Source organism: Chelonia mydas, chromosome 5 (assembly GCF_015237465.2).
Source record: "Chelonia mydas isolate rCheMyd1 chromosome 5, rCheMyd1.pri.v2, whole genome shotgun sequence".
Lineage (NCBI taxonomy): Eukaryota > Metazoa > Chordata > Testudines > Cheloniidae > Chelonia > Chelonia mydas.
In genome coordinates, this window is record NC_051245.2 from 45223599 (window position 1) to 45251585 (window position 27987).

Here is a 27987-nt window from a genome sequence, read left to right on the forward strand (position 1 = left end):
TCAGTTATAAACGGTTTACAATTGCCATTTCCCTTTTCCGACTTGTGTTCCTCAGGAAAATTGTGTTCATGTTCAGTTGTTTGGCATGCAGTCATTATGCTAGACACAGCTCATTATGCTAGACCAGTGGACTGGTTCTTGATTTAGATCAGTTCAAGAGAAAAATCAGCTCCCCACATTCCCACTCCTATCCACATCCATATTCCAGAACATACCCCATTCAAAAACTAAACTAACCTGAGCATTCCACACAAATACAATTCAATCATCTCCTGCAGATGCAAATCTGGTAAAGAACAAAGAAAACAAAACCTATAAAGAAAATGATAAATAGATTTCCGGTAAGATGCTATGCACCAATAATCACCACTTATAAATGAAATAATTTGCTCTGTTTAAGGAGAGAAATCACACCTCGATTTTACTAGTAATCTTAAGCCCCAAATACTGCATAGAAACCAAAATAATTGACTTTCTTAAGAAACAAAAGTGAAAACTCTCTCACATTACATGCTTTAAGAGATTCCTGAGGTAGAGTGTAAAGGTCACTTTGTCCCCAGGAGATCATGCTTCACAGCTACCAGGAGTGGATACTTCCAGTGCTCCATGATGACTTTGAGATCCAAATGAGGTGCTTCAGCCAACCATGCGATTATAGATGTATTGCAGTTGGGTAGCCGGGTAGGGGCAGAGCCAAAAATGACAGCCCTAGAAAATCTTCCCAGCCATATGGAGTGGCAAGCTGCATTATTAGTTATATTGAGGGCCCTACCAAATTCATAGTCGTGAAACATGTGCCATGAACTGCGAAGTCTGATCTCCCCTATGAAAGCTGGCTATTGTAGGGGAGGGGCCTCCTACCATGGACTGGGTTCTAGCTGCTAGTCCCAGCTCAGGCTGGGGAGGGACGGTACTGCCTCTTCCCCTGTAGGAGCTGCTCCCAGAGCTGGGTCAGACCCACCTCCAAGAACCTCCCCCAGCCTCAGGAAGCTCCATTGGTGCTGGCTGGGAGCTCAGCTCTGAAGGCCGCGCAGAAGTGAGGGTGGCTGTCAGCCCCCGACCTGAGTGGAGGCTGCCAGGAAAAAACATGTAGGGGAATCCACCCCCCATACCCTGCAACCCTCACTCTGTGATGCTGGCTTTAGAGTTTGGTGCCTGGCCAGCAGCTGCTGCTCTCCGGCTGCCCAGCTCTGAAGGCAGCACCCATGCCAGCAGCAGCACAGAAGTAAGGGTGGCAATCCCATGACCCCCCTACAATTGCCTTGTAAACCCCTGGCCCAACAACCCCCTTTTGGGTCAGGAGCCTCAGGGCTACAACCCTGTGAAATTTCAGATGTAAACATCTGAAACTGTGAAATTGACTTCAGTGGGGCCAGGATTTCACCCTTGGTCTGGCTTTCAGTACCTTCAGTGAGATCTTTGGATGATGAACCCCTCTGAAATCAGGCCCTACAGTCTTGTTAGTAAAAATAGTGATATTTCACAAGTGATTTCTGTATTCTGAAGGAAAGAGAGTTTAATGTATTTCATAGTACCTGCAATTTTACCTAGCTAAAGCTGAATCATTTCACTGCAAAATTCCCCAAAGAACTTTTGTAAGGGCCATATATCTGATTTTGTTCTGCAGTGTTTGACAGTTCTTCAAAGACTGGATGTATGGTTATCTGGAGGGAGTGATCTATGTGTTTGGAACAGAAAATTAGATCTCTTGTGTAAGACCAGTCATCTCACCGATGCAGGTAAAAAATGGAAATGGCTCATTATAGCAGATAAAGTGTAAGTAAAATGGGTTTGTATAATGGTGCAAAATGAAACCTGGCAAATTCTCTTTAATTCTAAAGATAACATTATATATTAAAGCTGCCCTCTGTCTAGTTTTAAAAATGTCAACTTAATCATTTCAGAATTAAGGATACTTATAACCTGTGCTATAAGCATTTTAGAATGTCAAGTTTCAATAATTGTACATTAACTTTGACTTGCTGGACTAGATCCTCAACTAGTGATTTATACATTTCCCTTGCAGAGGGCCAGATCCACAGCCTAGTGATTTATACCTCTGTGAGGGAACTAGACTTTTTGTAAGTACATAGGTTCAAGGGTTTTAATTACAAGATTCAATCCTTTATATAAACAAAAGGAAATCTTTGAATAGGATTAGTAAATGTAATCAGAAATGAACTTAGAAACTCATACTGCTCTGAACTATTAGTAAATCAATGCATTAAAATACGGTATCATCTAAATATGTTTGTAAAAGCTTAAAAAAATACAGCAATGTTCTTAAGGCATCTAGTATACTGGAATTTTTCAGTACACAGCTGGAGCCAAAATAGCTACATATACCTGTCATAAAATAGGAGACCAGAGAGAGTTTAGCCCTATATACACAGGAGGATTACACAGATACACAATTTAACCTCCTACCTCCAAGTTTTGAGGCAAGCCACTCATTTCAGACCTAGTATTACTTCCAGCCCTCACAATCTGCTTGTATTTTACTATTTATTCCTGGAGTGGAGATGTTGGAGAACTTTGTGCAAGTTAAAGATAGTTGTACAGCCTTTCAAACAGTTTGCTCTGAACCTCATTGTGTGTCTTTCACTCAGCGTAAAGCTAGTTGTTCTTATTTATATTGCACTAGCACCTAAGAGAACTCCCTTCAGACTAGGAACTCATTGTCCTAGCTACAATTCAAATGGATAAGATGACGTAAAACCTACCCCAAAAAAGCTTGTGTGAAATCCTGGCCCCATTAAAGTCAGCGATTTCACCCATACAGTCTTGGAGGACAAGAAGGATATGTGGCAAAGGGGATGCAATTAACTATGCACAATTTTAATGTGTATTACATACATTTCTTATGAAAAAAATAAAGTATATGAAAATGTATGCCTGTACCCAGTTGCCCCTTGACCTCTTATGTAGATGGCACAAAAGAAGTGCTGTTTGTGGAGGGGTTTGGAGGAGGAGGAAGCAGTGGCCTGAGAGATCAGTTTGGGATGGGCATTCACACATAAGTGGCAGCATGGAAGAAGATGAGAAGCAGTGGGAGATAAGCGCTCAAGGCTGGAATCAGACCATAGCAGAGGTCTGAAAGTGGGGGCAAAGATTTTGAACTTGATGTGGTGGGACAGAGGAAGCCAGTGAAGGGATTCAGAGAGGGAGAGCTATGGCCGGGAAGATGATCATAGCAGGTGTGGAGGGATGGGGAAATACAGAAGCCAGATAGGAAACAGTGGTAGTAATTGATAGGAGGAGGAGGAGGACTTGTATACAGGTTTTAGATAGAAACTGAATATCTGATTTTAGAAATACTGTGAAGGAAGAAATGCAATATTTGGACACAGCCTCGGATATGTGAACCAAGGGAAAGCAAGGCTTAGACAGTGACTCCCAGGTTATGGACCTGAGTGGGAAGATGGTGATATTGTTGATGGGGACAGAAAAAGCAGGGAGTGGGAAGGGTTTGGGAGGAAGGATTAGATGTAATGTTAAATTTAAGTTCATAGTAAGATATCCAAGAGAACATGTCTGAGGGACAGGCTAAGATGTGAGGGAGGGAGGTAGAGAGACAGCTGAGGAGGGAGAAGGCAGATTTGTGAGTCCTCATTACAAAGATGTGAGAACACCCAAGGAAATGGTATAGAGGGAGGAAGAGGAGAAGGGTCACACATTTGGGACCTTGAGAGCTACGGTCTGGTGCAGCAATATCTGTAAATATTGAACTCATTTTCCCCAATGTATCTATGAAATACATTGCAATTGTAACAGTTACATCTTTAAACATTGCCTCAGTGGCCTGATCACAAAGATAGGCTGAGTTTTCATATGAGAAACATCACCTATCCTAATGCTTGAGCTGGTCTGCCTTTGTTTTATTACACAATTCAAAAGCTAGGAGTTGGGGATAGTGTAGCAGTTAACGCATGGCACTGGAAGTGAGAAATTCTTGACTTCTAGTTCCAGGTCTGACATGGACTCCTTCTGTGGTCTCGGACAAATGTTTGTGCCTCAGTTTCCCCATGTGAAAGAGATAGATACTAGTTACTTCATAAGGTTGGTTTGAAGATTAGAGTAGAATCTCACTAATCTCCATTTTATCTGGAGAGAGAGAGAGCAGATATGGATGTAAAATGTCCTGTATATGTAATCACTGCATTTATATGAATTTACCTATTCTAACTTAATTGCTATAGGAGTACTATCTATCTGTATGTTGCTATTCTGCATAAGTATGTGTAATCTTAGATCTTTAAAATTAGAATAGATAAATCTATACAAATATGCTTTATCTGCCTTTCTGTGTGTGTGTATGTGTCTCTCTGTATACACACACAATGTGAAATAGAAATTTGGAGTAAAGGCATACAAATCTAACTATATATTGATTTACCTTATTCGTGGACTCAATACTACCTATAAAAATCAGCTGTGCTATATTTTACATACAGCACATACAATAAAAAGAAATGCAAATTAAAAATGCACCCAAATCACACAATCATATCTGTATAGCATAGAGCTACAAACAATGCCAACAGTTTGTAATTGGGCTAATAAAAACAACAGTTATAAACCTGTTAAAGTATATATAGTGTTGTCTGGTGGACAGTCACAAACCACTGCTGTTCTTAGTTTATGGGACAGTTTCCTGAGGAAGGGTTTGATGCTATGAGGTGCTGAATGCCCTCATGTTCTAAATTTGTCCAACTGTTTCCACAAGACTACAAGCATTTAGGTCATTTTACAGTTGTAATGGTGACAAAATCCCTCGTTACAAGAGATTTGTCATATTGCCTAATTTTTTCCAAGGCACTGTAGAGTTGCAGCTCCCTTTAATTTCAGTGGGACTCGGCATCTCTGGCGATCAGGCCCACAGTGTTTAAAATAATGTGAATGGTGTAGTGTGGCAGAATATGCTTGTTTTTTGTCTCTAACTTTTTTTTTAAAAGTTAGGAAGTAAAACATACTGGGTTAGAGAGCCAGCAGGTGTAAATTGGCATAACTCCATCAAAGCCAATGGAGACTTGCTAATTTACACCAGGTGAGAATCTAGCCCATTGTCTTTACTAAACATGAACATTGTTTGTAAAAAGCTACTGTTAAAATGTTTTGAAATACATATGAATTGATAAATCATAGAAAATATATTTAACAGTGTATTTGTGTTGCCAGTATATACGCGATATCAATTTGCCTCTCATTTGTGTGTTGAGAATGTGGAACTAACCTTTCTTATATTAAAGTCCCTAATTTTGAGAATGATGAAACAAGGGCTATTTCTTAACTGCATTATATTTGTATGGAGAATAACCTTTTCCCTTTCTTTATGGATGTTTTTAAAGCTATCAGCGCTTTGGTTGAATTGCCTAAAAACTGCGTTGCAGCAGCGGTTGGCAAAGAGTTGAGTGAGTATATTATATTTCAACGTAATTTCCCACAACCCTCAAAATATTCAAGAGGTTTACTGCATATAAGAAAAAGTCTAGCTTGCAAGAACACATGGATTGAAGCATTTTATCAAAACTGTCTAGGAAAATTGGAGCCAGATGCCACTATCAGCTCCCTCCTTCCTTGTTTTTTCCAATATATATACTTACCTACATGTTTCCCCAATCTGGGCTGCCTTGCTGGCTATGTTATTTAAAAAAAATTTTTTTTTCACTTCATATTACAACTGATAAAACTAGTGTTTTAAGAATGCTTCTGATTCAACTTTTTGGTAGAGAGTAACACTCAATGTCCGGTCCCCTTGCAAGTGAAGTAGTAAAATGCAATTGGAGCTGCAGTACTGGACAGCCACTGCACTTTATTAAAACCAAAAAAACCACAAAATAAAAACAAACAAACTTCTTTTGCTTGTTTTCTGCAAAGTTATGTCTCAGCCACTCCCAGCAACACTTTTGTGGTGGGATGAGATTCTCTGGCTTACTATGTGTTTCAAAATTAGGAATCAGGTGGCATTTTACCATTTCTGATAAAAGTATTTTGAACTAAAGCTAAAATATCCTGTCAAGAGTAAGCGGGCAGATTGGGGGTGGGGAAGAGGGAGAAATGGGGCTGATGTGAATGGATCAAAGAAAACGGCTGTGTTTACAAAAACAAGATGGAAAATAAATTAAAGGGTGGATATTTTATTAAGCTGCTTAACTTTTTTCCAGTTTAAATTTTTTTTAATGATGCATCTAGTCTCTTTCTTTCATAACTTAGTTACTTGCATTCAGTCATTTTAAAATTTCAGCATGACGCAGCGTCTTATTACCTAAGTAGTACCATATCCATTGTTGTGCAGATCCATTTTGGTTCCTATATGGCTTAGTAAATGGCCTATGATTTACAGTTAATTCAAGTTTATGATAATGAATCATGGTCTTTTGATTTTAACATTGTTTTATACCAAGTTCCCACTTGTTTCCTTCTCTAAGAACAAAATGTGTGCACATTGGTTGTAGCAGCTCTATATGTTTTGGTAGCTTAGTACCCCTGGTGCCTAGTTCTAATACAGGAGACAAATTTCTCCTTAACCTTGCTCTGGAACTCATTATCTGAGCTTCCATTTTGTTTTCACTTCTCCCCAGCCCCCAATCCAGACTCTTTACCCTTTCTAGGCATCTCTAGAGTCTGCTTATCATAAAAACATGCGTGCAAGGTGCCAGCCAGGGAATATTACCCAGAGCACATAACTAGACACTCTCAGAGCTCAAAGTAAAATAACAGGATTACATGTTTGTCATCCATGAGGAGTCTTTTTTTTAAAAAAGATCACAGCACATAGTGTCTTCCAAATGTGTTCAGAGGTGAGAGTCTGAAGAGCACTCCAATTAGCAGGAGACCAGGTACAATATTACATCACCACCAAAGTATCGTAACTCTTGCTAAGCAGGTAAAAAATATATAGCTGGAGCATAGCAGCCCATAGCACTTTGAAACCCTCACAAAAGAGACTGTCCTAAACTGTATAGTACATACTGCATTGCGTCATCTAAAGCATACTTAATTCATAGTTGTGTTCCTCATTTAAACAGAGCTGCATTTTACTCTATACAAACGATAATGCTTATTTAGAAAATTTGTCCATCTGTCTTAAGTAATTTTTAGGTTGGTAGTTTCCACAGAGGGCTCTGAAGGTTGGGATGTCCTTGAAGTAAAACGCCTGGTTGACCATCAAGATAATATCCTCTCATTGGTCAGTGTCAATGGTAAGACTAGTTAGTATTTCTGGTTATTAGTGGAATGTTTTCAGCTACAAAGTTTGTTTTGCATATGGCCAGACACATAACTGGAACAAAGCTTTCTAACCGCTAGAGGAACTCTCAAATGGAGTTGTGAAGATAGTCAAATTTAAAAACTATATGTAGTGATGCTTATGAAATTCTTATATCAAAGGACTTCACAAACACTAACTCATCCTTACAACATCCCGGTGAAGGAAGTACTATTATCGCTATTATATGGATAGGGAAGCTAAGCCAGATAGGTTGTGACTAGTCCAAGGCACAGAGGAGCCAATGTCAGTGACAGGAATAGAATTCCAATTCATGGTTTGTATTGTGTTTTTTTTTTTTTTTTTTTTTTTGCTATTGCTGTATTGGAAGTTTACAAACACCATTCTATTATTCCCTTCTGTGACCTCCTAAAATTGCTTAACTTAGATGACTGTGGTAGGTTGTTATAATAGAAGTTACAAAGTTTGAAGGAATGTTATGTTGCTTTTTAAAAAAAGTTTGCAGCACATTATGGACACTCAAATCTTACAAAAAAATCAAGTTGTGATTTTAGCGTTGCTTTAAATTGGCTTAATGTTCAATAGTAATGCAAACCCATCTGAACAAACGAACAGCTCGGGAGTCTGAGCCAGATTCATCCCTCCACCAGCACAGGGACCAAGATGAGTTAGTGTGTGTCTTCTCTGTACAGAGGCTGCAGGAGCTGATAGAGCCCCTGCTGATGGGTAGGGTAGGCCTGAGAGTTGCCCTAACTTCGCCCCTGCTGTAGAAGCCCCTATGTTGGCCTTGCTACACTCTCTCCTGCTTCTCCCCCTCTCCTTTGGCCCTTCCCTACAAGTCTGCTTGTGCCCAGGATTCCTATGGATTTGGCATAGCAGCTTCTTGCATCAGGGTTATTGCACCATGGCCTCTTTGGTGCTATGTGGTGAAAAACTGGGAAAATAAAAGCTTAGATTCTAGAATAGCAAGAGCTATGGGATTTTTTTCCGCCCCCCCCGCCCTGCAGTTTTCCATTGGTTCTGATCCCAGGAGCCGAACAATGCTGGGTTTAAAGAGGCACCCCACTAACTGCTCTATGTATATGATGTGATGATCATGGTAGACAACTCAGCCCCACCCTCTAAAACCACGAGTGGGGGAAACCAGCTGCCACAACCCACCCCTTCATGGACACACACACTGTTCAACACTGATATCTCTGGGTTGCTGGTACCACCTTTTTCCTTCCTGTAATCTTTCCTTTCTCTCAGGACATTTACCTGTAAATATTGGGCAATCCTGGCTGCTTTCCCTAACTGTATGTTGGGGGCTCTGTAGATCTCTTCAGAATCCACTGACTACACCTCCCTGTAATGGGGTGCAGACAGCCAGCAGCACCTCCTGCTGGCCTCTCAGGGAATTAGCTCTTCCAGCCTCCAGAGCACCCTCTGCAGGCCAGTATCCCTCTTGCCACTGGCCCCCTTGTCCTTCCCAGACCCCAGTGCCCCTTTTACCCAGGGTGCTGACCCTTGGCAGTACCCCCACAGTCTCTGGGTCTCCCCTCCCCAGGGAGACCCCACCCACTATCCCCACCTCACCTCCGTCTTTGGCTATTGCCAGTCACCATTGAGCCCCCACACACTGGGGTAGACTGCAGCGTATAAGCCAATCATTACAGGTAAGGGGGGTTTGGATCTGCTGCCTCTGCCTACCCATGGGCTGCCCCCTGCAAGCCCTGTACCCTTTTTGACCTTCCACTAGGTCTGCAGCCTGGGGGGTTTCCAGGCCAGAGCTCCCCAGCTCTTCTGGCCTTCCCCCAGCCCTGCTCCACTCCAGGTACCTTCTCAAGCTCCCTAGCAGCCAGGCCCATCTCCCTCCACAGCTAGAAGAGACTCTGTCTGCTCCTGGCCCACTGCCCTCTTGTAAGGGCCAGCTGGACCCTGATTAAGACAGCCGCAGCCTGACTGGGACGTGGCCCCCAGCTGAGGCTGCTTCTACCAATCAGCCCCGCTTTTCTTTCCCTGCCACAGCCCTCTCCCCAAGCTGTTTTAAGCCTCTTAAGGCTGGAGTGGGTGACCACCCCGCTACACTCCCATTTTTGGGTTTGAGAAACCGTTAAGCTTTTTATTCAACCAGATGAACCATAATAGCTTTTGATAACCTCTCTTTCTTACTGTAGGAGGGAAAGCCTAATCTTTTAAGAGCCCAGCAATGCTTCCCTTCCTGATCATAGTCTAGCTCTCTGGCCCTCTCTAGTCAGGAGCCAAACAGTGACCCTTCAAACTCAACCTCCATAAAGGTCCAAATGAGCATTCTGGGTGGTGCTTCCATCCTAGATTTCACACACCTGTGTCCTCGTACCCAACAGTGTGTGATCTTTGTCTCACAACATACCCAATTTACAATTGTGTTTAACAATGTCTATCCTACACCACCACCTGTCATACATTCTAGGTTATCTAGCTTCTCCACACCAAGAAATGACTTGTATATTCTGCCTGAGAGAGGATGATCCAGTGAATCACCAATAAAGTATAAGTGTCTGTTCATGCAGGGTGAAGACAAAAACCCTTAGCATTTGTGCATGCTTCTGCTGTTGGTGCCTTTCTTTGTCATGGTATACATCACAGAAGTTGAAATGCTTTCCTTTCTGATTTGTTTTGCAAAACATTTATTTAATTTTATATCAATAAAAGGAAATCAGATTACCAACATCTTTGAAAGGACAGAGGATTTTACCTAACCAAATACATACTACAAACTCCAATCACTAACTTAGAAACAGGTTTTATCTAGCAGCATTTTAGCTGTTGCTTTTGTAGAGTGGCTTCCTAGTTTGAAATGCATTATTTATAATATGCGGCTTTGTGCTTTTGTCTAGATTTGACTTTTGTGACTGGCTCTCATGTGGGTGAGCTGATAGTCTGGGATGCACTGGATTGGATAAGTCAAGTATGTGAGCGCAACACATGGGACCCCTCTTTCCACACAGTCACACAACAAGAAATTAAATTATCACAAAAGCAACATGAAGTTTCAATTCAGCATTTAACATCTGATGCGGAGGTAAAAACCTTAAACAAACCAAACCAAACAAAAATAAAAAATGAAGTTTACTTTATAATAGAAAGCAGAGTGTTTTAAGTTAACATTTTCAGTTTACTCTAGCAAGCAATAAGTGATGTTTGTTTAAAATTTACTCAGCTACCTTAAGAACTGGATATTATTTATTAATGCCGTCAATAGTATGAATGTTTTGCTCATTGGACTAACAAGGTTACGGCAGTTACCCAATGCTATTTCTAAGTAGCTCAGTACAGGGAGTTAATAGACGCAGCCTGAGAACTAGCCGACAGCAACAATGAACAATTACAATTTAATTTGTTTTAAATTGTCAAAGGCTGATTTAATAAGTGTTTAAAGTTGGTTTTAAAAACCAAACAAGGTAGGTGCCTGTTTCAGTGAAATGAAGTTATTCCAACTTTTTGGTTTGCTTCTCCAAACGTTGCCCCTCAGACAGTTCTAGCTGTAGGCACTTTAAAATTAATAAACTGAATTAAACAAAGGGCATATTTACAGTCTGTGCCAGACTGTGAACATGTCTATACATGGTAGTAAAAAAAATTATCCTGCCTTTGTTCCAAGGGACTTGACCAATTTAGTTGATTGAAAAGGTTGCAAAGATGAGTTCAGAACTGCCGAGCTTATTATAATGCGTCAGTGATAACTCAAGGGTGCACATTCTTTCCAAGAAACTCAGCCCAGGACATGATTATTACTTTGTACGCAATAAAGCATCCTCAAATTGTTATTGTTAGGGCATGTTTAGTTAAATCAAGTTTTAAGTGAAAGGAGAAAATTCCCCAGATGGGCTTGAAAACTGCTGAAAGGGAAATTGTTTAACAAAAAAACAAAAATTGTTCCCAAAAAACCCTATTGGCTCTCCCCCCTTACTCTCTTCATCTCCCCCCTCGTTTTCATCTCCTCCCCTCCTTACTGGTTGACAAGGCTCACCTCAGAATAATGACAATATATTTGAATGTCAAAATTAAATTGGGAGGGACAGGCTGAGCTAACCCAATGTAAATCCAAATATAGCATAGTTCTTGTGGAAATGATGAGAACCTTGCTAGGCTGTAGACAGGAGGAAATGGATTAGAGGAGGGATCAGAGCTAGTCCTCATTGAAATCAATTGCACAGTTCACATGAACTCCAGAGAGAGCAAGATTTGGTCTGAAGGAAATCGTCAAAAGGGTTTTTAAATACTTTAAACAAAATTATTTCCCTGTTATGCAGCTTGATGTTCTTTGTTTTTAAAACAATGTTCTTTATTTATTTCTGCTTTATTTGGATTGAGTGAGGAAGCATCTCTATATGGGCAACTGTTTCTGGGTATGGGACCCAGAAGGACTATAGTAGTTTGTGAGAATGTGCTGTCTTATGAGGTACAAGAGTGGGAAAGCTTGAGGGGAAACATAAGAGGATCTCAGTACTCATCAGATGGAAGAGAGGAAGGTAAAACAGGCACAAAATGGCCACTTTAGATCTAATTGCTTGTTTCTGCCAAATTTAGAAGATCAGCTGGGAATGCTGGGAAAAAGTTCCCAGACAGATCTGTCTATTCACAGTGCATTTATTGAGAATAATTGTAAAGTGATTCTGCAGAATACTGCCCTCTGGCTAATAATGGCTGCCATCCATGTAGAATACAGTGATTATACAAACCAGACATCATTACATAATGAGGGGGAACTGTACAGTCATGTTTTAGTAATTGTACAGCATCCCTACACTCTGCTGAGATAATATAACTGCTGTAAACAATAGTGCTTCCAGACTTTGAAATACCATGGAGGCTCTGTGGGGCAGAGACCATCTTTCATTATAGGAGCCCAGCTCACTGGGGCTTATCTTCCTTATTAAGACTTCTTGATGCTACCACAACATAAATAAAGAATACTAGTAATAAAAAAATTGTTGAAATAAACTGGCCCAAACCCCATAGTTCAGGTAAAATGGTATTAAGATACCTCAGAACATACTGTTTTCCTGCAAACTCATTCAGATACTTTATTTATGCAAGTTCACTGCCAGCTTTGTCACAAATGATTTGACAAACTTTTCTTTCCTCAATAATCTCTTTTGTGTGTGCCACAACTCCAGAGCTGTTGCTAGTGTTTGTAGTTTATGTAAATTGGTCCTGTGTACAAGTTCTTGCTCTTTGAGATATTAAACTTACTTACTAGAGTTTCTTCTTTCTACATGTAGTTTTAAACTTGAATTGGCCTAGGCAAGTGTGATGGGTTACTCTACTCCCTGTCGGTCGGAGCTGCTTCCTTGTGGTTCTGGAGATTAGCTCGGTCAGGACGATGCTCCTTCCACCGGTTACACTCTGTCAGCTTCTCCTCTGCAGCCCCTCTATTGCTCCAGGAACCGCAGTGTCCTCTTCATTACTCAGCTCTCCAGCCAGGTCACTATTGTGGTTTCCCCTTCTGGGGGAGTGTATCAAGGTTCTTGCTCTCTAGCAGTCTCAGGTAGTCTTCTGCTTCACCGCCTCAGTGCCACTCCCACAGTGGCAGACAGGGGAAGCTGGGAACTACCCTCTACTCCAGGTACCAGCTCAGGGACCCTCTACACAGCATCCAAGGTCTGTTCCCTGGACCTTGCTGCCTTTCCCTGAGCCACTTCCATACCTCCTAGCTTTCCCCACTCCTCTGGGTTTGCTAGTCTCTTTACTCCCTCCTCCCAGGGAATAATTCTAGGTAACTCATCTCTACAGCCCCCCACAACATACCTCCCTTCTCCCAGGGAGTGACTGCAGATTTTTCCCTGCAGCCTCTTCTGCTTCCAATTTCCAGTCTTGGATAAAAGCTCTACTGTCCCTCACAGGTGAGCTTTTCTGTAAGTAGCTGCGTCCCACCTAAAGCTCTCTCCTCCTCCACCCCCCCCCCAAACCCTTGCAGCCTAATTAGACGATTGGGCCTACCTGGTCCAATTCAGCTTTTGCAGGGTCAGTGTGGGGTGTGCCCCGACCAGGGGTATTCTATCTGCTACCCAAGATCCATAAACCTGGAAACCCTGGACGCCCCATCATCTCAGGCATCGGCACTCTTACTGCAGGATTTTCTGGCTATTTGGACTCTCTCCTCTGACCCTACGCTACCAGCACTCCTTGGTATCTTCGAGACACCACTGACTTTCTGAGGAAACTACAATGCATTGGTGATCTTCCTGAAAACACCATCCTGGCCAACATGAATGTAGAAGCTCTTTATACCAATATTCCACATGAGGATGGACTACAAGCTGTCAAGAACAGTATCCCTGATGAGGCCACGGCACACCTGGTGGCTGAGCTTTGTGACTTTGTCCTCACCCACAACCATTTCGGATTTGGGGACAACTTACACCTTCAAGTCAGTGGCACTGCTATGGGTACCCGCATGGCCCCACAGTATGCCAACATTTTTATGGCTGACTTAGAACAACACTTCCTCAGCTCTCGTCCCCTAGCGTCCCTCCTCTACTTGCGCTACATTGGTGACATCGTCATCATACGGACCCATGGGAATCATAGAATCATAGAATATCAGAGTTGGAAGGGACCTCTGGAGGTCATCTAGTCCAACCCCCTGCCTAGAGCAGGACCAATCCCCAACTAAATCATCCCAGCCAGGGCTTTGTCAAGCCTGACCTTAAAAACTTCTAAGGAAGGGGATTCCACCACCTCCCTAGGTAATGCATTCCAGTGTTTCACCACCCCCCTAGTGAAATTTTTTTTTCTAATATCCAACCTAAATCTCCCCCATTGCAACTTGAGACCATTACTCCTTGTCCTGTCATCTGCTATCACTGAGAATAGTCTAGATCCATCCTCTTTGGATCCACCTTTCAGGTAGTTAAAAGCAGCTATCAAATCCCCCCTCATTCTTCTCTTCTGTAGACTAAACAATCCCAGTTCCCTCAGCCTCTCCTCATAAGTCATGTGTTCCAGACCCCTAATCATTTTTGTTGCCCTTCGCTGGACTCTCTCCAATTTTTCCACATCCTTCTTGTAGTGTGGGGCCCAAAACTGGACACAGTACTCCAGATGAGGCCTCACCAATGTCGAATAGAGGGGAATGATCAAGTCCCTCGATCTGCTGGCAAATGTCCCTACTTAAACATCCCAAAATGCCATTGGCCTTCTTGGCAACAAGGGCACACTGCTGACTCATATCCAGCTTCTCGTCCACTGTCACCCCTAGGTCCTTCTCTGCAGAACCGCCGCCTAGCTATTCGGTCCCTAGTCTGTAGCGGTGCATTGGATTCTTCCGTCCTAAGTGCAGGACTCTGCACTTGTCCTTGTTGAACCTCATCAGATTTCTTTTGGCCCAATCCTCCAATTTGTCTAGGTCCCTCTGTATCCTATCCCTACCCTCCAGCGTATCTACCACTCCTCCCAGTTTAGTGTCATCCGCAAACTTGCTGAGGGTGCAATCCACACCATCCTCCAGATCATTAATGAAGATATTGAACAAAACTGGCCCCAAGACCGACCCTTGGGGCACTCCGCTAGATACTGGCTGCCAACTAGACATGGAGCCATTGATCACCACCCGTTGAGCCCGACAATCTAGCCAACTTTCTACCCACCTTGTAGTGCATCCATCCAGCCCATATTTCTTTAACTTGCTGACAAGAATACTGTGGGAGACCGTGTCAAAAGCTTTGCTAAAGTCAAGGAATAACACGTCCACTGCTTTCCCTTCATCCACAGAACCAGTTATCTCATCATAGAAGGCAATTAGATTAGTCAGGCATGACTTTCCCTTGGTGAATCCATGCTGACTGTTCCTGATCACTTTCCTCTCGTCTAAGTGCTTCGGAATTGATTCCTTGAGGACCTGCTCCATGATTTTTCCGGGGACTGAGGTGAGGCTGACTGGCCCTTGAAGAATTCCACCTGGATTTCAACAATTTCCACCCCACCATCAACCTCAGCCTGGACCAGTCCACACAAGAGATCCACTTCCTGGACACTACAGTGCAAATAAGTGATGGTCACATAAACACCACCCTATAGCGGTCAGTTGGTTTCTGGTATACTTACCTGCATGCCTCCAGCTTCCATCCAGGACACATCACACGATCCATTGTCTACAGCCAAGCCCTAAGATACAACTGAATTTGCTCCAATCTCTCAGACAGAGACAAACACCTACAAGATCTTTATCAAGCATTCTTAAAACTACAATATCCACCTAGGAAAGTGAGGAAACAGATTGACGGAGCGAGACAGGTACCCAGAAATCACCTACTACAGGACAGGCCCAACAAGGAAAATAACAGAACACCACTGGCCATCACGTACAGCCCCCAGCTAAAACCTTTCCAACACATTATCAACGATCTACAACCTATCCTGGAAAACGATCCCTCACTCTCCCAGACCTTGGGAGGAAGGCCAGTCCTCGCTTACAGACAGCACCCCAACCTGAAGCAAATACTCACCAGCAACTACACACTACAACACAGAAACACTAACCCAGGAACCAATCCCTGTAGCAAACCTCGTTGCCTACTCTGTCCCCATATCTACTCTAGAGACACCATCAGAGGACCCAACCACATCACCCACACCATCAGAGGCTCATTCACCTGCACGTCTACTAATATTATATATGCCATCATGTGCCAGCAATGCCCCTCTGCCACGTACATTGGCCAAACCGGACAGTCCCTGCGTAAAAGAATAAATGGACAAAAATCGCACATCAAGAATGGTAACGTACAAAAGCCAGTAGGAGAACACTTCAGTCTTCCCGGACATTTTATAACAGATTTGAAAGTAGCTATACTTGAACAAAAAAACTTCAGAAACAGACTTCAAAGAGAAACAGCAGAACTAAAATTTATTTGCAAACTTAACACCATTAATTTGGGCTTGAATAGGGACTGGGAGGGCTGGCTCATTACAAAAGCAGCTTTGCCTCTCCTGGAATTGACACCTCCTCATCTATTATTGGGAGTGGACCACATCCACCCTGATCGAATTGGCGCTGTCAGCACTGGTTCTCCACTTGTGAGGTAACTCCCTTCTCTTCATGTGCCAGTATATTTATGTCTGTATCTGTAATTTTCACTCCATGCATTTGAAGAAGTGGGGTTTTTACTCACGAAAGCTTATGCTTAAATAAATCTGTTAGTCTTTAAGGTGCCACTGGATTCCTCATTGTTTTTGTGGATACAGACTAACACGGCTACCCCCTGATACTTGACATCTCATCACACACCCTGTTCCTCAAGGCTGCAACCCAGGGGTGGGCAGGTATTCTTCTACTCTAAATCACCTACCCATATCTGCTGCAGCTGGGCTATCATGTCATCCCTTTCTTGTTTTAGGCCTGGTCTACACTATGGGGTTAGGTCGAATTTAGCAGCGTTAGGTTGATTTAAAATGACTGCGTCCACACAACCAATCCCATTCCGTCGACCTAAAGGGCTCTTAAAATCGACTTCTGTACTCCTCTGCGACAAGGGGAGTAGCGCTAAAATCGACCTTGCTGGGTTGAATTTGGGGTAGTGCGGACACAAATTGACAGTATTGGCCTCCAGGAGCTATCCAAGACTGCTCCATTGTAACTGCTCTGGACAGCACTTTGAACTCCGATGCATTAGCCAGGTACACAGGAAAAGCCCCGGGAACTTTTGAATTTCATTTCCTGTTTGGTCAGCATGGCGAACTCAGCAGCACTCAGCAGCACAGGTGACCATGCAGTCCCCCCAGAATCGTACAGCATAGAATGTTTCTACGCTCCCCCTATCATCTCCGTCCCTGAGGTTATTGCTGATTAGAAGGCGAAAAAAACCGCACTCACGATGACATGTTTTCCGAGCTCATGCAGTCCTCCCGCACTGATAGGGCACAGCTTAATGCATGGAGGCATTCAGTGGCAGAGGCCAGGAAAGAATTAAGTGAGTGCGAAGAGCGGAGGCAGGACGCGATGCTGAGGCTAATGGGGGAGCAAACGGACATGATGAAGCGTCTGTTGGGGGATCAAACTGACATGATGAAGCATCTGTTGGAGCTGCAGGAAAGCCAACAAGAGCACAGACCCTCCACTGCATCCACTGTATAACTGCCTACCCTCCTCCCCATGTTCCATAGCCTCCTCACCCAGACGCCCAAGAACGCGGGGGGGCAGGCTCCGGGCACCCAGCCACTCCACTCCAGAGGATGGTCCAAGCAACAGAAAACTGTCATTCAAACATTTTGATTTTTAGTGTAGCTACAATAAGCAATGTGGCCTTGTCCTTCCCTCCTCCCCCACCCCACCTGGGCTACCTTGTCCGTTATCTCTTTTTTTTTTTTTTTAATTAATAAAGAAAGAATGCATGGTTTCAAAACAATTGTTACTTTATTTCAAAGGGGGGAGGATGGTTGGCTTACAGGGAATTAAAATGAACAAAGGGGGCGGGTTTGCATCAAGGGGAAACACACACAACTGTCACACCGAATCCTGGCCAGTCATGAAACTGGTTTTCAAAGTCTCTCTGATGCGCAGCGCGCCTTGCTGTTCTCTTCTAATCACCCTGGTGTCTGGCTGCTCAAAATCGGACGCCAGGCGATTTTCCTGAACCTCCCACCCCACCGTGAACATCTCCCCCTTACTCTCACAGATATTATGGGGCACACAGCAAGCAGCAATAACAATGGGAATGTTGGTTGCGCTGAGATCTGACCTAGTCAGCAAACAGCGCCAGCGAGCTTTTAAACATCCAAAGGCACATTCTACCACCATTCTGCACTTGCTCAGCCTATAGTTGAACTGCTCCTTACTACTGTCCAGGCTTCATGAGCCATGGGAGCAAGGGGTAGGCTGGGGTAGGTGTGACTGTGCGGTGCTGCCGGCTGGGAGAACAGCCTGAGGCAGAAACCTCCAGTTTGCATGATATTCTAGGCAGGACTGAATCTCCATGAGACGAAACTTAAAGAAGAGAATGACCTGGAGTCTCTGGCTCCCATTCAGTGCTCTAAGAGGAGGATAGCCAGGTCTGTCCGGGCATCCCTGATCGACCTCACCGAGGTCTGCCAGGAGCACCCAGGAGATGTATGAGGGCTATCAGTCCTACTGCACCGTCTGCCGTGAAGGCAAGGAGCTGCTGCTGTGTAGCAATGCAGTGCCGCGTCTGCCAGCAGCACCCAGGAGACGTGAGGTGACGGTGAGCTGAGCGGGCTCCATGGCGTCTGCATGGGTAACCCAGGAAAAAAGGCGCGAAACGATTGTCTGCCGTTGCTTTCACGGAGGGAAGGAGGGAGGCAGGGGCCTGACGACGTGTACCCAAAACCACACGTAATGTTTTTGCCCCATCAGGCATTGGGAGCTTAACCCAGAATTCCAATGGGCAGCGGAGACTGCAGGAACTGTGGGATAGCTACCCACAGTGTACCGCTCTGTAAGTCAATTCTAGCCACGGTAGTGAGGACGCACTCCAACGACTTAATGCGCTTAGTGTGGACATATGCAATCGACTGTATAAAATTGGTTTCTAAAAATCGACTTCTATAAAATCAACCTAATTTTATAGTGTAGACAAGGCCTTAGGCTGTAGCTCATGGTCAGAGACCTATCTCCTTCCTCCATAGCATCTCTGAGTTTCTCCTGTTGGAACTGCAGGTCCTATGCAGTCTCCACCCAGGCCTGTTAACTGCAGTTAACAGCTTCTCTCTCACCTGGACCATCCCTTCAGAGTCCTCCTTGCTGCCAGGCTCTGAGTTTCTACTGTTTTGTGGTTTATCTCAGTGTTAGGCCCCCAGGGAGGATAGTAATTAATGCAGAGGCTCTTTCTTCCCCTCACATTTCTTTACCTGCCTCTTGGGCTTCTCCACTATTCTTATGAACTCCTTACAGGCCTCTGGCTCTTTTCTCTCTTTCCTCAGTCCCTTGACCTTTTCTGGGCTCTCTTTTCCCTGTGGGGTCAATGCCTCTTTATATAGCTCTTTCTACCACACCAAAAGCAGGTCCTCCTTCAACCCAATCACTTACTGGGTGGTGTTCTCTGGGCCCTCTCCTTAGTCCTTGCCTCCTGGTAAGGTTCTTTGCTTCCCTCCAAATAGGGGCACTCCCTCTTCAGGTGCCCCTGCTCCCATAGCCGTAACACTTTGGGGTTGGGCCTCTGGCCTCCTAGTCCTGAAGCACCTTTCCCATTCCTGGCCCTTATAACTCCTTCTGCTTCTTTCCTGAAGGATTCTGTACAGCTGCTGCTGTTGACAAGCTACCTGCACCATACAGTCTTGTAAATAGACTTGGGTTTCACACAGTCTCTGCTGGTTCTCTAATATCTATCTCCACATAGCAGGGACCCACCTCTGTTGCTTCTTATCTTCCCACTGTGGGAGCAGCAATTCTGGCATCCACCCTAGTAGGGGACATCTTCCCTCAGCAAAGAAAGTCTACTGTGGGCATTTCCATTTTTGTCTTCCTTTAGCGGTTCTCTCTCTGTTATATACCCTTGTTGCAGGGTTCAACCGCATTATAGTGTCTCTCTGCCCCTCACCTGGGGGATCTTGTGAGGCACAGTCCATTACTGACCCCTTGTGTCAGAGGTGACCATCCTGCCCACATTCTCCATCAATTTGTGATGGGTTGCTCTACTCACTGGTGGACTGTGCTGCCTCCTGGTGGTTCTGGGGATTAATTCGGTTAGGCCAATGCTCCTTCCAGTGGTTAAACCCCATCAGTTTCTCCTCTACAACCCCTCTCTTGCTCCAGGAACCGCAGCGTCCTCTGCATGACTGAGCCCTCTGGCCAGGTCACTGTTGTAGTTTTCCCTTCCAGGAGGAGTGCAGCAAGGTTCCTGCTCTCCAGCAGTCTCAGGCAGTCTTCTGCTTCACTGTCTCACAGTGCCACCGGGCCCAACCTCTACTCCAGGTTCTGGCTCAGGGACCCTCTACACAGCAGCCAAGGTCCATTCCCTGCACTTTGCTGCCTTTCTCTGAGCTGATTCCATACCTCCTGGCCTTCCCCACTCCTCCAGGTTTGCCAGTCTCATCACTCCCTACTCCCAGGGAGTAACTCATCTGTGCAGCTTGCCCTGAAGGACCTGTGTGGGGAGCACACCCTCTCACAATAGTTTAAAACGTTTTTGAATAAAAATATTCCATAAAAGAAACAATTGCTGCGCTTTGTGAATTTTTTATATCATTGTAGGCAACTTGGAATTCAGCATACAGAGGAATTCAAGTATAATTACAAGTACATTTTTATGCTGTACTAATTTTGGGGCGATGATATGTACGATCTCCTACCCATTAAGCAATCTTCCTCTCTCATCCAGGAAATGTCAAAGCTTTCCCAATTGTTTGATATTTTTATACTTCAGAAGGCAGTGCATTAATTCAGGTTAAAAGGACAGGTTGAGCCCGGTAGCAGTGGTTTACGATGTCGTAGTACCACTGGAAATCTATCACACAAAGTAATAGTTTTATGTCTGTATCTGTATGATGTTCTATTGAATTTTCTTTCCAGTGTGTGTTTGCTGCTGTTGGGAAGGGCATATATGTCTATAACCTTCAAATGAAGCGTGTGATTGCCTGCCAGAGAACTGCTCATGACTCCATTGTATTGCACATTGCAAAACTTCCAAACAGGTACAAGTCATGGTAAATTTTGTAATGCAGTAAAGAAATGCAAGGCTCAGAAAGATGGCTCGGAACAACCTGCAGAGTTACATTTAACTTCCCAAGGCAGCATAGGGTACCTGATCTTTGGCTTGATCTGCCCTTAAGAAATAGAAAGCATTGTTTTCCGTTTTGAAAATACACCATTATAATTTAATGTGGAATAATAGAATTCAGTATGCTTAGTACACAGCTTCCAAATTAAATACCTTTTTGCTTTTTTAAATTCAAATCTAGCAAAATAATTAGTCTACATTATGGAAATATCTTTTCACATTTGTTTTTAATAAAGCAAAATAAAGCCACATGCCAAACTCATTTAAACATTTCTGTTGCTCAAAACCAGCCTAATTAATTTAATGAACAAATATTGAACAGAAAATAATCACTCCCAGTCTTTGTCATTTAGTGCCAAGTTTCTAGCAGGAGCTTAATATTTACAGATGAGTTACAAATCCATCAAAATAGAGCTAAGACAAGACAGCTGGTTGCCATAGATATCTCTATCTAATAGCTATGTTGCTGTTCTCCACTATTGTTTTATGGAGATGTCTATCAGAAGGTAAAATAAAGCCCTGATCCTGCAAACACTTGCATTGTGCTTAACTTTAAGCAGTGAGTAGACTCACTCCATTGGATTACTTGCATGCTTAAAGTTGTTAAGACTACACATATGCATTAGTCTTTGCAGATCAAGACTTATATTTGTTTTTATAAAGCCATACGTTTTTGAAAGCATTAGATGGGATTGCAGATTTGTATAGTTTTATACTAATTTTCCTGAGTTCACTAGAATTTGTCCTTTTGCAAGAGATCTCTCAGCATTGTGTTAAATAATAATTCTTAAGAGTTACTGGTAATAAAATTGGGGGACTTATTGTACTTGTAGTGAAATTTTATAAGTCGATTTGTGCTAATATGTATCCATGCTGGTTCTGTTTCAATATAATTCCTCTTTTGGTTGGACAGGCAGTTGATATCTTGTTCAGAAGATGGCAGTGTTCGCATTTGGGAGCTACGAGAAAAGCAGCAGCTTCCAGCTGAGCCTGTTCCAACAGGTTTGTCTATAGCTCCAGAGAGAATTGGTTATATAAAAATGGTGTTAAACAAACAAATAGCCACCCACCTATGGACCCCCAAGTTGACCATCCAAAACTAGAAGTTCCTGAGCATAGTATAAAAAAACGAAACTATGACATGCTTGCAGTAGGGGCAGCTTTCATAGAAAATGTTGTTTTTTCTTTATTCTCTCTCCCCCAGAATTTATAAGCAAAGCTATCAAGACTTTCAGTCAGCTGGTATGCATAGCCTCACCTACAGAGTTCCTGCATTGAGCTCTGGCCAGGTAGACCCCTGTACAGTGAGGAGCCCTGTTGAAGTCACTGGGATTCCATCTGGTTGCAGAGATCCACCACACAGAGCTCCCCTTCTAGTTTTTGTTCTTCCTTAGGGTCTTTGCTGAAACTGCGTGATTATATTTAAGCCTGTTTCTCTGTTCTCTATTCTCTGTGAATAGAATATTCACCAGCAGATCACAGCTTCCTCAGAGAGTAGTTCTAACTTATTTTTAATTTTTGCAGACTTTTTTTTACTCTGTATTGATTATAAACAGTTCACTATGAATATTCTGTACTCAGTATTCAAAATCTGAGCTGTGTTACTCAGTTGTGATGCAATACATGATGTAAGATTGTTACATCATATAGGAGGTACATCATTTTTATAATCAGGAGCAGGTGAAGATGCCACATGGTATGGTAGGGGGCAGATGGAGTTGCTCTGTTCTTTTCTCTGAGCGATCACAGAGAGTAACTGTTCATTTGTCCTGTCGTCTCTCTCATACAGGATTCCAATTTGTCACCCTTCTTGTTCAGTGTGTTTGTTGGGCTGATCAAGTATAGGTTGTGTCATCTGCAGTCAGGGCCGGCCCTAGACCATATGGCACTCCACGCGAGGAGCATCTTTGGCACCCTCCCCCGACAATTACACAATAAAACAAGGTTCACAGTATCACACGTGGGCTCTCACTTCACTTCGTTCTTATATTTCACTGCGGGACTGGTGACACTGTGTCCCTTATTTTCCCGTGAGGGCATGGCTGACAACATTCTAGGAGATTCAAGGAAAATGTAGTTCTCAGAAAGTCTGGAAGGCTCCATGAGATTCTACAAAGGTCCAGAACATTTTAGGAGATTAGTGAAAAATGGATCCACATACGGAAGATCTGAAACATTTGACTTCAAACATTCTATTTTCCCTTTTGTCGCTAACAACAAAACCTGGTGTCCCCCATGCCTGGCACCACAGTGGTCACCTGGTCGCCTTCCCCTAAATCCGGCACTGTCTTCAGTCTATTGATAGATGACACCCAATCTTTTCAAGTCTGTCAATACAGTTGCACAATTTACCCAGTGTCTTTTGGAGACTAAGGCATAAATGAGTACTAGCCTACAGAGCATCAACCTGGATAAGAGAGAGTGCATATAGGATGTGGGGAAAACAGCAGCAGCAGGGCTAGAGATTATATCCATGTTGTGAATTACAGAGTTACCTGCCCCTTATGGCTTAAGTTCGTAACCTAGGGAAGTTAATTTGCAGCTGCTTCTGGATATCTGGGAGCAGCAATAGTTGGTGAGAGCAGTCCTGGAGGAGCAGTTGGCAAGATCTTTTTTGTCCTCAAGTCCCTCTGGGTGATAGTTTTCTGTAGGAAGGAGAATATATAGGTGGCCAGTGCAGGAACAGAAACTAGAGCTTATTAGCTATTGACAAACATGAATGTGTTTGTGCAAGTCACTGAGGAGAGAGATCCGTGCCTCATTCCTCCCTTTCCATTCCATTTAAGGACAACCAGTCAATTTAGGCAGCACAGAGTAGAGGTAAGCCTCATAATACCGCACTATACAACTTTGTATCATGGGTTCATTTGGGCAGCTTCTCTCTGTGCTAAACCTTCTTCACTGTCTCATCCCAGTTACAATCCAAGCGGGTAAGGTAACTTGTCTGCTATGACAGGCCTACTAAGGGGGACAGTATCTGTTACCCACTGATTTAAGAAGTGTGTAGTCTTAATGCAGGTGCAGAAATGTTTTATTACACATCTGTTGTCTTTTTTGAGTTAAGTGACAATATCCCATAGTCCTCTAAGTAAGTATGGTGTTTAATTCGTCAAATATTAATATAAGCCTTTGCCAAAATGGAAAGAAGGATTTTCTCCTTTATATGTGTCCCAGGGTTTCTCAGCATGTGGGGATTTGGAAGGGCCAATAAACAAGCAAGCCAAACTGCTAAAAAGATGCAAGAAAGCACTACATCATATTCCTTGGAGCTTATTGGCGATTTGATTGGGCATTCATCAGCCGTGCAGGTATGTGGAATTTAGTAAGAGAAACAAAATGTGAATCTTATTTAATGCCGTAATTTTGGTAATGTTTCTTCTTAAACACCTGTAATTTATGACTAGATGGCTCAGGAGACTGGGAATCTGATTGTCACGCTGCAGAACTGCATGAGGCCTGTACTTTGGCCTTGCTGGGTCACAGCAAGTTTCTCAAAAAAGAGAAACCCAAATACAAAGATGTCTGGGGCAAAATAATGTATAGATTTATTGTGCAATGTGAGAGACAAGTCAAATCCACCGGTGCAAAATCTAGGTAAGAATTAGAACAATTACAGCGCCATGAGGAGAGCTGTAGAAATAGAAGCCATAGAAAATATCACCTTCTGCATTATCAGGTTTCTTAAGCAACCTTTACTTGAGTCCTCGGAAGATCTCAGAAACAGGCATTGGGAACCTGGATATGCAGGTTCCAGGCTCCAGCTCCAACCCAGGGGGCTGTAATAAATAAAACTTGTTAAGCGGCCTTCTGTCCTATAAGATTTATGAAAATCCTTTCTTCATTCATCAACCATAAACATTTACAGAAATGTTTTTTTTTGGCTGTTGATTGAAAGCAATGTTAACTGTCCCTCATGCGTACAGTGTGATGTTTTATATCTGCCTTTTTAAATCAGGTACCACTCCATGCTGCTATCTGCCCATTAAAATGTTAGTGATTTATTTTAATTTTACATAGCTGCACCTCCCCCTGTGTCTTCATGGTTTTCCAGTCTGAGGAACACCAACAAGGGTATCTGTTTCTTGTTATAGAATTTCAGCATAAGAAAGAAACATTATGTATCTAGGGAAGAAAGAGTTGGTTGGGGAGGTAGAACACCTAGCTAAAGGGCCTATTCCATCCTACATATGTCACCAACACTGATTTCATATAAAACAATTAAAATATATAGTTGTCAGCTCTAGGAGTGGGGCATTTCCTGCTAGTTGATGGGATGGACTTTTCTATAACCAGGAGAGAGAGAGAGTCTGGCAATGGGCGACAGGGGATGGATCACTTAATGATAAGCTGCTCTGTTCATTCCCTCTGGGGCACCTGGCATTGACCACTGTTGGAAGACAGGCTACTGGGCTAGATGGACCTTTGGTCTGACCCAGCGTAGCCGTTCTTATGTACCCCTCTATCTTTACAAACAGGAAAGAAGGTAGAGAATAAGGAAGGGGCAGTCGTGTAGAAGACAGTTCTTTTTTGAGTCACTGTTATGTCATAGTTGAGAAGGTTTAGTGTAACCACACTTAACCGCAATTAACCCTTTGATTCTGGAAGTGAGGTTTTTCCTGGCACAACATGCAAATCCGGGAGCTGCTGTCCCACTTGCATCTTTGTAACAAAACAAAGCCAAGGATAAAATGTATCCTATGCTCTAAACAGTATTTTCCCGTGATTGTATTTGATTTTCATGCAAAAATTGATATTTGCTTAAAAACTCAGCCACATCCAATTCACAGCAAGCCACAGCCGTTTCCTGCGGAGAGCACATGTGAATCAATCACTGAAATACCCCGTGCCACCATGCAACTGTTTGTTCTTCAATAGACTTTATCCAGATTGCTGGGTCTGTTTGGTGCTGCATTTTGCGTGGGGAAAATTGTAATTTTTAACTCCAAGCTGACTGGAGCTGTTTAAGATAGAAAACTAGCCTGCATGATGAAAGTTGCCAGTGGAACATGATATCCAAAGCTGTGGGTTTGAAGTATTTCTACCTGGGAGAGTCCCCATTGCTGGTAACTTTGCTATGGCTGTTCCTGGAGGAGGCAGGCTGCGACAGACTCCTTTGGCTGAATGCGTCCGCAGGACAGAATCTTCCTGATCAGTTGAGGAATCAGGATATTACAGCTGTGAGATAGTTGTGCTCATGACATGTTCCTCTGACTGCTGCACTGAATTGTTTTCATATTTTGACAGTTTGACATCTGCTGCTTTGCCATTCCTGGTTCCTTTTACTGTTTGTTGCTTCTTGACTGTTGGCAGATTGTTGATAGTCCATGAAGAGAAGTCTTGAGGGGCTTCCCTTTCTTTACTGTGTACTTTCCAGTAGCACCATTTGTCAGCCCTAACTAGCTTGTTAACTCCCTTTCTGCTATTCTTTAGCATTTCTGGCTGGGCCACTTTCCTGTGTCAGTCTGTGTTTGCCTTGGCTAGACACACTTTGCTGCCTGAAGAAGTTGCCATCTCCTCACTTATTGTATGACCTCTGGTGGTGTGCAGGCCCTGATGTGATGGGGGAAGACAGCCTTGCCCAGTGGTTAGAGCACTGGACTGGATGTCCGGAGACCTAGGTTCTTTTCCTGGTTCTGCCAATGGCCTGGTGGTTGATCTTGGGAAAGTCACTTCATTTCTGGGCCTCAGTTTTCCCATCTGTAAAATGGGGGTGACCTTTGCTAATATGCTTTGAAATTTACTGATGAAAAATGCTATATAAGAACCAGAGATTATTATTGTGACACAGATTGTTTTTTCTGCTATCTCTGCCTCACATTTTAGTATCAAATAGTTTACACATGATATGGAAAACTTTGTATGAAATTTCACATATGTGGAAAACTTTATTCTGCATTTAAACAGAAATACTGTGGGATCCTCAATGAACTGTCTCACACAAAGCTGAAAATAAGCATCTTGCCTAAATCTAAATATGCAGCATGATCATGTTAATGGTTTTCGTTGCAGATGTTCCTGTACTTTAGTGAACTTGGACTGGTGACATGCTCTGCTGACCACCTTATTATTTTGTGGAAAGATGGAGAAAGAGAGTCTAGACTGCGCAGTTTAACATTATTTCAAAAATTAGAGCAAAATGATGCTTTGCAGCTTAGTTTCTAACTTGGCTGAATAAGAGGTAGATGTGCATGAGCTGTGTATATGTTAGGTATGTGTGTAAAATTGAGCTATTTGAAAAGTTGAAATATTGAAAATAACATTGTGTATCATTATGCCTTACAATAAAGGTGGTGTCTTTTCCCTTTCTTTGAATTCTTAGTTATTACTCTATACAGCCAAAAGAGAATGTTGCATGTTTGAAACAGTGGCCTGCTGCTTCAGCAGAAGTGCCATGTTTGTTAAGCCACTGAAAGTAATTGTATTAATTATGATTGATTGTTAGAATCCATAATTTTCTTTTAAAGAAACATGGATGGAGATCAGCATGAGGCTAAAAATCTTGGTTTAATCATAACTGAAGCAGTTTGTCATTGGGATTTTCACTTCTTTCTAACAAAGCCAACCTCACAGGGGGGCTAAGGAAGAATAATTAGAAGTTTCATTTATATAACCTCTTATTTAAAGGCAGAAGTAGATGGCTTTTCTTACTGGTGGTCTGAGTTTAAATGTCTGCAGAAAATGATAAACATGAATGCCATTAGGTAGGATGATTTTTAGTATTTTAAGTTTTTATAATGTGCATAAAAGTAGGGGACGAGAAGAAATGCCCAGTGCCTGTTTTGCCAATTGAGTAGTACAAGGATGCTGGTAGCTCACAGTAGTTGTGACCTTAGTGGGGACTGAGGCATCTGAGATGTCTTATGTAACATTAGTGTGTTTAAAATGAAGTATAGTTACAAATTAGATTAGTCTTTTCATCATTTCTTCATCTCAGTTCATTTGACTTGAATAAAAACACTGGCAAGCCCTCTAGGCTCTTTAGAATGTGAGAACCTCCATATTCAACTGAGACTGGAAATGGCTTGTTCAGCCATAGAGAGAAATCTAGGAGAGTTTTTT

At 42.9% G+C, this 27987-nt stretch overlaps 1 protein-coding gene across 2 annotated transcripts in view; it reads left to right on the forward strand.

Moving 5' to 3' along the window:
• WDR41 (WD repeat domain 41) overlaps positions 1 to 27987 on the forward strand; it is a 42813-nt gene that overhangs the window by 13415 nt on the left and 1411 nt on the right. Inside the window, exons 6-13 of one of the 2 annotated variants that reach the window (XM_037902970.2) lie at positions 1628 to 1739; positions 5349 to 5411; positions 7092 to 7202; positions 10090 to 10274; positions 20721 to 20842; positions 21842 to 21930; positions 24103 to 24236; positions 26938 to 27233. In XM_037902970.2, the coding sequence (XP_037758898.1) occupies positions 1628 to 1739; positions 5349 to 5411; positions 7092 to 7202; positions 10090 to 10274; positions 20721 to 20842; positions 21842 to 21930; positions 24103 to 24236; positions 26938 to 27090 (969 nt within the window). In that variant the 3' untranslated portion in view covers positions 27091 to 27233. Of the gene's footprint in view, positions 1 to 1627; positions 1740 to 5348; positions 5412 to 7091; positions 7203 to 10089; positions 10275 to 20720; positions 20843 to 21841; positions 21931 to 24102; positions 24237 to 26937; positions 27234 to 27987 lie in introns of those variants that run through there. The other variant, XM_043547006.1, reaches the window with a different exon arrangement.